The sequence below is a fragment of the Theobroma umbraticum genome, unplaced genomic scaffold, assembly GCF_002168275.2.
Source record: "Theobroma umbraticum cultivar Fairchild unplaced genomic scaffold, ASM216827v3 scaffold_147.0, whole genome shotgun sequence".
Lineage (NCBI taxonomy): Eukaryota > Viridiplantae > Streptophyta > Magnoliopsida > Malvales > Malvaceae > Theobroma > Theobroma umbraticum.
In genome coordinates this window covers 6,161,953-6,174,308 of record NW_018397259.1, presented here as the reverse complement: position 1 = coordinate 6,174,308, position 12,356 = coordinate 6,161,953, and the positions used below count along the sequence as shown (strand labels likewise).

At 36.0% G+C, this 12,356-nt stretch overlaps 2 protein-coding genes and 1 pseudogene across 2 annotated transcripts; 2 read left to right on the top strand and 1 right to left on the bottom strand.

The window, feature by feature from the left end:
• The first annotated feature begins 162 nt into the window (after positions 1–162).
• Positions 163–6,646, top strand: LOC110415784 (UTP--glucose-1-phosphate uridylyltransferase-like). Its single transcript, XM_021427503.2, has 19 exons — positions 163–1,031; positions 1,524–1,627; positions 1,774–1,864; positions 2,378–2,438; positions 2,522–2,599; positions 2,681–2,731; positions 2,827–2,879; positions 3,611–3,683; positions 3,832–3,889; positions 3,977–4,023; positions 4,098–4,163; positions 4,264–4,296; positions 4,490–4,527; positions 4,606–4,681; positions 4,776–4,859; positions 4,961–5,059; positions 5,153–5,257; positions 5,927–5,998; positions 6,093–6,646. The coding sequence occupies exons 1-19, from the start codon at positions 388–390 to the stop codon at positions 6,117–6,119; spliced, it is 1,860 nt and encodes a 619-aa protein (XP_021283178.1). The 5' UTR covers positions 163–387; the 3' UTR covers positions 6,120–6,646.
• A 374-nt stretch (positions 6,647–7,020) lies between these two features.
• LOC110415363 (Ribosomal protein L3 family protein) lies at positions 7,021–8,848 on the top strand. Its single transcript, XM_021426990.2, has 2 exons — positions 7,021–7,771; positions 8,329–8,848. The coding sequence occupies exons 1-2, from the start codon at positions 7,234–7,236 to the stop codon at positions 8,616–8,618; spliced, it is 828 nt and encodes a 275-aa protein (XP_021282665.1). The 5' UTR covers positions 7,021–7,233; the 3' UTR covers positions 8,619–8,848.
• Positions 8,849–10,787: 1,939 nt separating this feature from the next.
• Positions 10,788–11,551, bottom strand: LOC110415792 (protein PHLOEM PROTEIN 2-LIKE A1-like; annotated as a pseudogene).
• Positions 11,552–12,356: the final 805 nt, after the last annotated feature.

Genomic DNA, 12,356 nt, shown 5'->3' with positions numbered 1-12,356 from the left:
AAATAATTTATGAAATTCAAATTTAATTTTTTTTAAAAAAAAATTGATAAAACTTAAGTAGTAAAAATAATTTTCCTTAAAATATAATAGTAATTGCTAATTTGTTATATTTTATTAGTTTAACTGAGCATCTTATAAGGAAAGGAAAAGTACACAAACAAAATTAAATTCAACCATAAAAGAAATTCGGTAACCCGACTCGATGCAATCCAAATATCCAGGAGTCCGCCATTTCCTGAAATCGGTAATCCGCCATGTGCAAAACCTCATAAACCCTAAGCTCCCAACTTCCCTGGAAACAAAAAATGATTCATTACTAACTTTTTGAGTAGAATCAATTCACCGTTAAACTTCGAGTTTTCCCGAAAACTTTTCCCTTTCGAAAAAATGACGATCCATTCAGTTGTAATCCAGAAACTCTTAACTACAAATTCCCACATCAGCCGACAAACAGTAACCCATCATTTCAAACAATTTACCTACGGAATCCGAAACAACCAGGCCATCCTTGATTCTGACAAGACCCTAATCTGCCTCCGCAATGCTCTCAACTTCATCACCTGCCTCTCACGTGACCCATCTTCCTCTTTCCTCTTCATCAACACCAACCCGCTTTTCCAAACCATAATCGACGAGATGACCTTGAAAGTGACAACCTTCAATCCTGAAAGGGTAAGCAACCTTTGGAAGATGCGTGGATTTTTGACCAACAGTTTCAGTCCTAAGAAGTTTCGGTCTAGGAATAAGAAACTAGTTTTTGGGCCGACTAGGTTGCCTGATTGTGTTGTGGTTTTTGATACTGAGAGGAAAAGTTCGATTTTGTCGGAAGCGGAAAGGTTGGGGATTCCGATAGTTGGGTTGGTTGATTCGAGTATGCCGTGGGAGTTTTATAAGAAGGTTACTTATCCAATACCGGCTAATGATTCTGTTCAGTTTGTTTATTTGGTTTGTAATATGATTACTAAGTGTTTAATGTTGGAGAAGAAGAGAAAAGAGGGAGAAAAGAGGATTGGCAGGAAGGCTACAAGTAGGTATGGAATTTTCTCTTTTTTCTAGGTATCGAAATTTGAATGCATTGTGCTTAGATAGATTTTTTTTATACTGATTTTATTGATTTAACTAGAGAAGAATGAACTAAGTTTGTTGTTAGTAATATATAGGATATTTGTGATGACGGATTTAAGAGTGATTTTGAGTTGTGGATCATGAGTTATACTTTTCCTGATATATCTAAGATAGAATTAAGAGCTATTACTAAGTAAATCCTTCCTTAATTAGAACTTGGTTGAGGATATTAGTATAGGGAGAATTTTCGTTCTGGATTCTAATTTATGAGGTTTGCTTCTGATAATTATGCAGAGCAATAGGTTTATTTCCTATGTTTTTGGAATTCTTGCTGTGATGTTTGTGTATTTGATATGAGTGCTCGGAGCTTGGTGTTGCACTGTGTCTTCTGTTCTTTGTTTCTATATTGGTAGTGTTTCCAATTGTTGGTTTACTTGAAATTTGATTCTTGATTGAAGGGAAGAAGTTAAGCAAATTGAAGAGAGCACTAGTGAGAGCAAGGTGGAAAGTGCAAATGAAGTGCTTGTCATTCCCTATGATAGCTTAGCACCTCTTTCTGGGGGTAATGTTTAGTCTTTATTCATTTACTTGTTAATTTATTTTATTCCAGCTATAGCAGCCACAAAATTATAGCAGGACATTGGAGTTTGCCATCTTCAGCTTGTATAACATGTACAATTTGTTTATGTTCTTTCTGCCCTGAAGCAGATATTGCAGACATGAAGCAGCTTTTAGACAAGCTTGTTGTGGTGAAGTTCAATGGAGCTTTGGGAAAAAATATGGGTTTCAACGGTCCCAAGTAAGCATTAATTTTACATCTGGAAATTTGATTCTCTTTTTCTTTCAATAAAAAATGAATTTGTTGATGACTCCAATATATATAGATGTATATATATGCCTCTACTTAATTGAATGCACTTTCTGTTGTATATATATGTTCTGCTCTTTCATGTAAATGGATTAAATATAATCCTTTGTCTGATATAGAAGGTGTGATCTGCTTCTAACATATTGATGATGTGCCTTCCTGCCTTCAAAATTTTGTGCTGGGAGTGTTTTGAATGAATAATTTTTGTTATTAAACTGGGCATTTGCATGTGGAATATACTTATTTTGAATAAATATAGGATTTGTTACTACTTATCCTTTTAGTGAACCGTTATACTTCTAGAAGAATTTAAGAATTCTCCATTTTTAATTTGAAACGAGGTTGTGCTGTCTTCACTTTTGGTCTTTAATGTGCAAGGCATTCTTGTTATAGAAACATTTGGACATTTTGTTGAATTTGCGCAATTCCCATTCCTTTGCACAGGTCTTTGATTGAAGTTAAAAACGGGTCAACATCTCTGGACTTAACTGTTAACCAAATTCAGGTTGGTTGGTAGTACTTTTGTTGTATATACTGTTGTTCTAGCTTAATGGAGCTGACTAGTTCAACATTTTCAATTCTTTGTAGTCGCTAAATTCCAAGTATGGATGCAATGTTCCTCTGCTTCTGATCAACTCAAGGACAACCCACGATGATGTCTTAAAGGTGATTTGCATTTTCCACTCCTTCATTATGTTCTCAACCGTGTATCTCACCAAAGGTACTCACCTGAGTTGTCATCTGTAGGTTTTGGAGAAATATTCCAGCTCAAAGATAGATATACATTCTTTTAGACAGGTTTGAAAACCTAGCTTGTAGAATTGGTTCTAGAAGTATTCTATAAACCTTAAATTTTATTGACTTCCTTTTGATAAAATAATTGGTTTAAGTAGGGGGACCACATTCAACAGGAGTTATCTTTCAGTGGAGGCGGTGAGGATGAATGGTATGTCCATTTTTGTATCCTTCCTCCCACACATTGTTCTTTTTTTTTTTTTTAATATAAGATTGTATGGTGATGACTAAACCATGATAAGTATATTTAGCAGCTTCCCAAAGTTTTGGTAAAGTTTATAGTAAGGCTCTAGAAAGCAATTATAATTTTGAATAGAAATGAGGGTAGCTCCACAGGTATTACTCCATGAATTTATTCTTCAGCTTCACTTCTCATTGTTTGTCATGAAATAGTTACCCTTTTAGATTTTTCTACTCTTGAGCTAGATGTATGTTTTGTAAGGGTAGCTCTGCAGATATTATTACTCCATGAATTTATTCTTCAACTTAACTTTTTCTCACTGTTTTTCATGAAATAGTTACCCTCTTAGATTATTCTACTCTAGATCTAGATGTATGTTTTCTTGATTTTAGGATCTGAGTGCATTTTATTTAGATGAACATGAAAATTTATATTTTGCAGTCAACATCCTACCACCTTTCATATTGATGAACTGGAAAAGGCAGAGATGTCTTTGCTTGTACCATCTTAGGGTATCTTTTCCTCATTTCATTTATCAATTTATCCAAACTTTTATGTGGCCATCTGATCATTCCTCCAATAGCCAATAGAATTATTATTATTATTATTTGGCTTTTTTGCTCTCTACGGTTGTATTGTGGTTTCACTTACCAACTGCTGAAAGTTTCCCAATTGGTTCTTTTAATTTTTTATACACAAAGGTATTCTTCTGATCATGGTGCTCAATTCCTTTCCCTCATGAGTAGTGGAACTCTTGATGTATTACTCTCCCAGGTAAGATTGTTTCGTGATTTTGAACATATTCCTTTTTGTTCCACTATGTCTATAAGATAAAGAGGTATCTACGAGAAAGAAATGCAAAAGTTTGTTGCGAGGAGGAATCCTGATACAAACTGTTAATAATTTCCACATTGTTTTTCAGGGTAAGGAGTATGCCCTTGTGGTGAACCCAGATAACACGGCTGCTGTTGTGGACCCAAGTATCCTTGAATGGAATCCTTCATTTGATTTGCTGATTTTTAATGACCTTCAATTCTGATAGTTGTGCCCCTTGAGTGATATTTTAGAAATCTTGAACCATTTGGCCCAAAACAGTGTTGAATACTGTATGGAGGTATGCAAAGATGATTTCAATTTTTTATAATACTTTTGGCTAAAAACTTGTTTGTAAGACTTTACTATTTTCAGGTGACACGAACCACCTCAGGTGGTTTGATGAACTTTATGGCTAGTTCACTCCAAGGAAAGTTTAAGGCAAGTGAAATCTTAAATTATACTGATGTCTGATAAATTTGTTTGATATCTATGTATCTGTCAAAACAACCTTAACTTTGTTGCTTTCATTGTCATATAGCTTGAAGACTTCACTTCAAATCCTGCTAAACATGTAAGTTGCTGATAACACTTTTTCCACATAAGAAAAAGGCAAGCAAATCCCTTTTTACTGAGCACTTTTTTTCCGAACTTTTATGTCAAAGTGCATAAAATAATAGGTAAATGGTGTGGTTTCATTCAGACATTGTTTGTTCAATTTAACTGATTCATTATTTGCCTTTCTGTTTTCTCATGGTCATAACAAGTCGGTGAAAAAGTTCAAATTCATTGATACTAGAAACTTGTGAGTGAACTGCTATGCCCTGTGAATTTGCTGTATAAAAATTGCAAATATGCTAAATTGTGCTTCCCATTTTCTCAGGTGGGTAGATTTGAAAGCCATTAAAAGGCTTGTAGATACTAATGCACTGAAGTTGGGCGACCTTTCTACGTTAAAGGTACACTTTGCTTACTTTTTCTTTGACAGGTGTGCATGTCCATCAAGCAAGAAATAATGTAGGTCTTATTGTTGTTACTTTGTCATTGAGGCAGTTATTTGAAAAAGCAATTGGCATTATGATTCCTCAATCTCGTTTTCTTCCATTGAATTCCACATCAGATTTACTTCTTCTCCAGGTGATTCTCATTTATCTAATATAATTTCATGCTACAACCTAAAGAAAATACTATTTTATCTTGACTTAAGATTCTAAGCATCAAAATTCTGTGTTCTGCAGTCAGACCTTTACTCATTTACCGAAGGCGTTTTAATTCGAAATGATGCTAGAACTACTCCTACTAACCCTTCCATTGATTTAGGACCGGAATTTGAAAAGGTGAACATTTATTTGATTGCAAAGTCATTACCTTTATTGTGGTTGCATTTAGTTTCTTTCATTTGTTTATTTAGTTTTCATTTCTGTCTTCAGGTTAGCGATTTCCAAAGTCGCTTTAAAACCATTCCTAGCATTATTAGGCTGGATAGCTTGGAGGTGACTGGTGATGTTTGGTTTGGCGCTGATATAACTCTCAAGGTATCTGTAGTAATACTCATGCGCCAGTATCTAGCTTCTTTGTTGAAATATTTAATTTTACCTCCTATGTTAGGTTTAAACTTGATGCTCTCATCTTTTCCATATTGAAAGTTGTAGATGAGTGCTGGGTGTGAGTATATTCGAATTGCTCTATAATTTGATAGTGTCTTAATAATTGATGGCTGAAACATGCAAGACAGCAAGAGGGAACTCATGTCCAAAGGAAATTTCTATGAAGTACCTCACAAGTTTCTTTGTTATCTTTTACATATGACTTCTTTTTCCCCTCAAATTCAAGAAATGTCATCTACACAATGAGATTCTATTCATTCTTTAGGAATTTCAAGAATAGTATTTGAGTCATTGCAATTATTTTTTGTGCTAAATAAGGTTAACTATCGGCAAGGTTTGTGTATTTGTTTTTTTTTAAAAAATCAAAGAGAACAGCCAATACAGATATTCTGTTATGTGCATTAAATTTTACTTGCTGGTGCATGTAAGGCAATAGCTTGGAGGTGTATATAGTACCATGCACATGCATGCATGTTTGCATTCATGGATATTTGGAGAAGGTTGGGATTGGGTCTGGCTTCTGTCTCAACACTGCCAGCGAGTCATAAGTTTTGCTGTTTAACTTGTTTCCATCTTTTAATGGTTTGTGTTCTGTAGGGGAGAGTTAGAATTGCTGCAGACCCTGGAGTGAAATTGGAAATTCCTGATGGAGTCGTGCTTAAGAATGAGGTAAACCTTGAAATTATCCTCATACTGCTCAAAGATTCTGTTTTCCCCTTTGGTGACAGTCGATGTTGTGTTTTTTGTTTTATTTTTTGTTCAGGAGATCAATGAACCCAGAGACATTTGAGGGGGGGAGCATTTATACCATTTTCACTTGATTGTTTGAACATGAGGAACAACACCAATGCAATAGAAGATTTTGTTAAAGCTTAGTATCATTTTTTTCCCCCAAATTTTGTTTTCATTGTTAATGGTAGAAGAAAATAATAGTTGGAGCATTGGGCTGAGTGAATGCACATTATGATCGGCTTACTGGAAAATGATTGCTCTAACTTGTAAACATCTCTGTTCTTTTCTCGTGCATTAGGGGAAAGAAAGTAGCAGAGGGCATGGAAAGACCAAGCTTCATGTTTATGTATTTTTCATGTTTGTAATGTATAATAAGAGAGACTAGATTCTGCATTAAACTGAAGAAGAGTCCAACTCTTACTAGGTCAGAAATACATTTCAAAAACTCCTTTTGCTTCTTGAGATGAAGCACAAATCTTCTTCTCAAGCAGTACCTTTTCTCCTCAACGGCACTGTATTACCTTGTAAGAAAAGTTTTTCAGCTTGCGCCATTGCCAGATTTTAAGGTAATTGCAATTCATTCTCTTCAATTCCAAAAAGGATTGTAATATAATGAAAAAGGGTGCTGATTCAAGTATTTAATTTGCTTTTTGAAGCTAATGAAAATTGTCCACAAGCCAAAACTGAGTTATTCCAATTTATTAAACAAAAAAAAAGAAGCAGAAGGTATGCAAGAAATTAGCTCATAATTTTCTTCAAGCAAACCAAAAAAATAGTTTCCAAATTATCAGTTATAGTGGACGAAGATAAAGAAGGAAATTATTAAAGAAAGGGTAATTAAAAAATAAATTAAATTACCAAAACACTCATCATTCAGGTTTATTATTGTTTGAAGATAAATAGATTCAGTTCTAAAAGAAATTGTGAAAGATGTTCCACCATAAATATTCTTGTTATTGCTTCCACTCATATTCCCCAAGAATGAAATAAATTTGCTAACCTTCAAAAACCAATGGTCCCATAAACCATCCAATGCTTCCAACAACACTAGATCGCTTGCGGCTTGCCTCTTCCTAGTTTTGCCTCCAAGGATAAGGCCATAAGCTTCCATTTTTCTTCTGAGCTTTTTTCTCTCAAATTTCCTTTCTTGCAAACCAAACCCAGAAAAAACCATGCCAATTGCTTCCTTATCCCTCCCTTCCTTAGGCCGTTGCTGCCAAAATTCTCCTCCTATCTCCCTCAAATCTTCTTTTCTCTCCAAACCCACAAAAACCCTTTTTTCTTTTGCCTTCAAAACCACCCAAAAAAGGTCCTTTTCCCATAGAGTCTCAATGAGCATGGAAGCAGGCGTTGGAGTAATGGGCACAAAGCTTGGCATGATGAGTTACTTTGAAACTGATGGCACAGTCGTTCCAGTGACTGTAGTCGGTTTTAGAGAAGGAAATATAGTGACCCAACTTAAGACCTCGGCTACTGATGGTTATGATGCTGTTCAAGTTGGGTATAGGAGAGTTAGAGATAAGAAGTTGACAAAGCCTGAGTTGGGCCATTTGGAGAAAGGTGGTGTTATTCCCATGAGGCATTTGCAAGAGTTTAGGTTGCAAAGTGTGGAGGAGTTTGAGGTTGGTCAGAAGTTGGCTGTTGAAGAGATTTTTAAGGAAGGTGATCTTGTTGATGTCTCTGGGACTACTATTGGGAAAGGATTTCAAGGTTAGATTTTTTTGTTTGTTTATTCTTTTTGGTTGCATTTGCAAGGTGATGATTAATTGGTGGTTTTGCCTTATGGTTCTTAGAATTGCTAATAAAAGTAGTGGTGTTTGTTTTTTTGGCCATGTTTAATTTAGTTTTATTTGATATGTTGGAGGATGAGCAAATGTATGATCTTTCAGATATAATTGTATGAATCCCCTCTTTATGATAACATACATACCTGTATGCTTTTTGAAGTGAATTAGTTTTGTGTGAATCATAGCTTCATCCGGAATGTCTGCTCATGTCTTAAACTTACAATGTCATGTTGATCAAATTGCAAATTTTTTAATTGGTATATCTATTGTTTTCTTTATTTGAAGTTATGTTTTTTTTTCCTTGAATGCTTTATATATTTGGGTTAGTATGTTGTGTTCTAGTTATATTATATTGCTAACTGTCCTTTATTCAAAGATGTTGAAATTCCTTCGCAAATCTGGATCTTGTTGTAATGGTAATTCAAATTCCTTAGGGATGGAATTTAATATCTTAATATTTTTTCCCCAAATTTCACACAGGTGGGATTAAGCGCCATAATTTTAAAAGAGGTCAAATGACCCATGGGTCCAAGAGTCATAGAGCGTTGGGGTCTATTGGTGCTGGAACAACACCTGGCCGTGTATACAAGGGGAAGAAAATGCCTGGCAGGATGGGAGGAAGCAAAAGAAAGATCCGAAAGCTCAAGATTGTGAAAATTGACAATGAGCTTCGAGTTGTGATGATCAAAGGTGCTGTCCCTGGTAAGCCAGGAAATCTGCTACGTATAACTCCAGCTAAGATTGTTGGGAAGAACATACCAAAGAATTAATTTCATGTATTGTAACTTATTTGATTTTGGTTAGTCTTGCATCATTAAAAATGCTAAATCCTGTATAATGTTTCTACTTTTTGTAGTAGAAGTTTAGTATTTCAGTTGAGGAATCTTTTGATGAATTCTTTGTTGTATGATTTTAAGTTTAAGTTTACCATTTTTTTGAGTTGATTCCTGAATTTGGGAATGGCTCCTCAATTTGCAAAGTTCTTAAATTAATCAGTCAATTCTACTTCTCAATATTGTTATTCTTAGTGTATGTGTTCCCTCTGCTGAATTGTAGAATATGTATCCTTTGTACCATCTGAAGTGCCTCTACTCATACCATAGGAGGCTGGTAATAGATATGCTGTTCCTTCTTTTGTTATTTCTTTCTATGATGAATGCAACCCTGTACGATACTTAGTTAATTACATTTTTCTTTCTTTGTAAGTATTTTTATTTCTCATTCATGGTCACTCTATTCTTGCAAGGGAGTCAAAATCCCTCTGATTAGAGCTACATATCTGTCTTATTTCTTGCAATTTCGAACCCATACTGTGAAAAACAAACTCAAACTTGACTTCGGATGATAGAGTAATGCATATTGGGTTAGTGGTATGCACAAAAGGAGGAGAGGGTGTGCAGTGCCTTGTCATGAATTCATGAGATATACAAAGCCAGAAAAGGTGAATATGAGAGACAGTGGAACAGGATAGGGTAAAGCAGGAGAGATCAAAGTCCACTAGAGAAAGAGAGAGAGAGAGTTGGTGCCTTGTCATCTTTTCATGAGAGTCATACAGCAGCCTTTCATGTGAATTGTGGAGCCTGACAAGGTGGACGATAGTGTTGATCAAACTTGGATTTCTTGACATATTTTAATCTGAAATTGGGTGTCGCCAATAATTGGACTGAGTTCTGGCAGATGCTCTGGCGAAAGAAGGAATCCTGAGACCAAACGATTTACTGGAGGAGGTCCACGGAAGCACATAAGATCTGGAGTGTGCATGACTAGCTACCATGATCGATTGGATTTTTTGTGATGCACTTGAGTTGAGGCATAGTGGGACTAACATGTATGCCCTCTCCTCGGTGAGGTCTCTTCATGTGTCATCATGGATGTCTGGGCCGCTCTTTGTGTTTTTTTGAGATGTACTTCAGGGCAGGGTAGACCTTGCAATGCAAGGATTAAGGATGTTTCAATGGGTGAAAAGTTTCTTCATCTCCCACCAGTAGCTTTCTACCCTTTAATACAAATATCCACATTTCAAAAAAAAAAAAAATGGACTGAGTTCTGGGTATTCTAGGTGTTTTGTATTTCAAAAGTGTAGCAGTGCAAGTGCTCCTCTGACAGGAAGGACCGCCAGAATTTCTATGGCAGGATTTTCATTAGTTTTTGAAATTTTATGACCTGCTATTGTAATGACTTAAATATTTATTGGCATAATGACTGTGAGAGTGATTACATTATAGTAGATCAGTTCAGTTGAATTGAATCTCGTCATCTCTGTGCCTGTGTTACACATATAGCTTGTTTTTGTAAATGAAGATTTTGTGATACTTGTCACTAGTATGGTGAACTTGCATGATTCAATGGCACTCCTGGTTTTGAAAGAGTGAAGGGGACTGCTGACATTGTGAACATAATGTACATCTGAGGGCAGGTGGTGTTAAACAAATGCTGTCTCATAAGTGATGATAGTAGTATGCTTGAGTGGTTGTTTGTTGTTTAGTTACTCGAGTGTTGGACTAGGGTTATTTGTTGTTAAACAATATTTTATATCCCCCCATGGGTCTGTGAGGAGAAGGTCTAATCCTACTTTCAGCTATTTAAAAGTATTTGTAAGTTAAGCAGGCATTGTACCTTGCACTGAACCAATTTGGTTATGTCATGCCAACTTTATCTCATTCAATGTTTACTTTGGATACGTGCATTTTGACACTAAAGTTCAAAGAGTTTGATATGGAATCATAAATATGAATGATATCTCAGGTATTTATACAGAGACAGTACCCATAAGGTAATCCAGTTGAAAGATATGATCATAACATGACAGCTGCAACAAGCATGAATGGGAAGTTTGGAAAGTGGTTAAAATTTTGCTATTTTTCCCATGCTAAACAGAACAGGTATTTTTCTTTTCCATTCTTTGTGTTATATTAAATCAATGATTCAGTTTATTGACCTTAAATGGCACCCTTGATAACAAGTCCATTTTTCCAATGGCATCCAAATTCAAAGAGATCAAAGCAAAAGTCTCTTGTTTCTCCATCTCCTCTGCACAGAAGTAGCCAAGACTGAGCTCCGTCCATTGCCCTCTGCGCCTCTGCAAGAGACTAACTTACCGTTCCTGAACTTTACCATCAGGGAGAGATAACCTTGATAGGGAGTTCCCAACCCGATGCCCCTTTCATCAACATGACTACGTACACAACTTCATATACAGTTCCTGGGGAAAGGTCTGATATTTTGAACTTCCCTCGCACATCCAGCCAACATACAGTTCTTAGTTTGGCTACTTCAATTTCATCATCACTGCATATCACGAGACATATCACAAGCATGACTGAGTGGCAATCGACAGCCACAAAACAATAATCCCCCTGAAAAATATTCTCTAAATCTCACCATGTTTCTTTGAAACTGTCCCTAATCCAACAGTCATGTTGACTCCAACAGATGTCGAGTGATCGTGCATACAGTACGAAGCATTGTGACCAGACGTTGCATCCTTCCAAGTTTTCTGCATGATGGGTTGGACCAGAAATTAATCAATGTCTAAGTTTCACAGATTATATCATTCACTGACGTGTTTTTTCAATTCAACTTTGTTGCACGTAGTAATATAGAAAACAGGACAGGGCTCGAGGCAGGAATACAAACCTTCCCTCTTGTGCTCAGGCAAGACCTTATTGGTGTCAGTTGCTACCGCCTTCCTCTTCAAATCCATGGGATATGTTCACAACAAAAGCAAAGATATACATACTCTTTAGACATATAAAGAACAACGTCGAAAAGAGCTAAAACGAGGTCAGAAACAGAAAGAGGAGGAGCTGCAACATAAACGAAGGTACCAAGAAACTTACTCTTAAGTCTTTTCATCTAATTTAGCCTCTATCTGTAGTCAATTAGTATGGAAATCTACTGTTTCTTCCGAGACGTGTGAGGATAGAGCAACACTGTGACTTACTTAGAACAAGGTTCCGAAAAATTACTACTAATTAAATTCTTCTCTATTGGAATTTGTTAATTAGCCACTAATGAAGTTGATTTGCGTGCAAGATGCAACTTTGATCCTGAGGGCAAATTCTACAGTAAGGTCATGAGTTTTGTCCGAAAGATTGCATTGGGTGATCTCAACTTTCATTCAAAAGTGAAAATTCGCGGAAGTAACACTTTTGCGTGCATTTACCATTGACCATTAAACAGTTGAAACTTGTGAGTGCAGGATGGGGTGGAAACAACCATTAGTGGAGGAAAAATAATTTCTCTGCAAATATTCAGAGGATGTGCATAAGACTACGGAAACACACGTGAAGGGTGAAACATTTCTGGAAGCCATCGTTATCATCAACTTGTTTGATCCTGGGAACCCATTGCAAGACTTTGAAATTATATTCTCTTCCCAGGACTTTCTCCAGATGTTTTCTGGGAAATCCACTGAAGCATTCAACTCATCTAGAATGTTGGAACGTGGTCCATCTCTTTATTCTATTTTTAACTGCCTTCTAAATGTCTTAATGCCATATTTATCA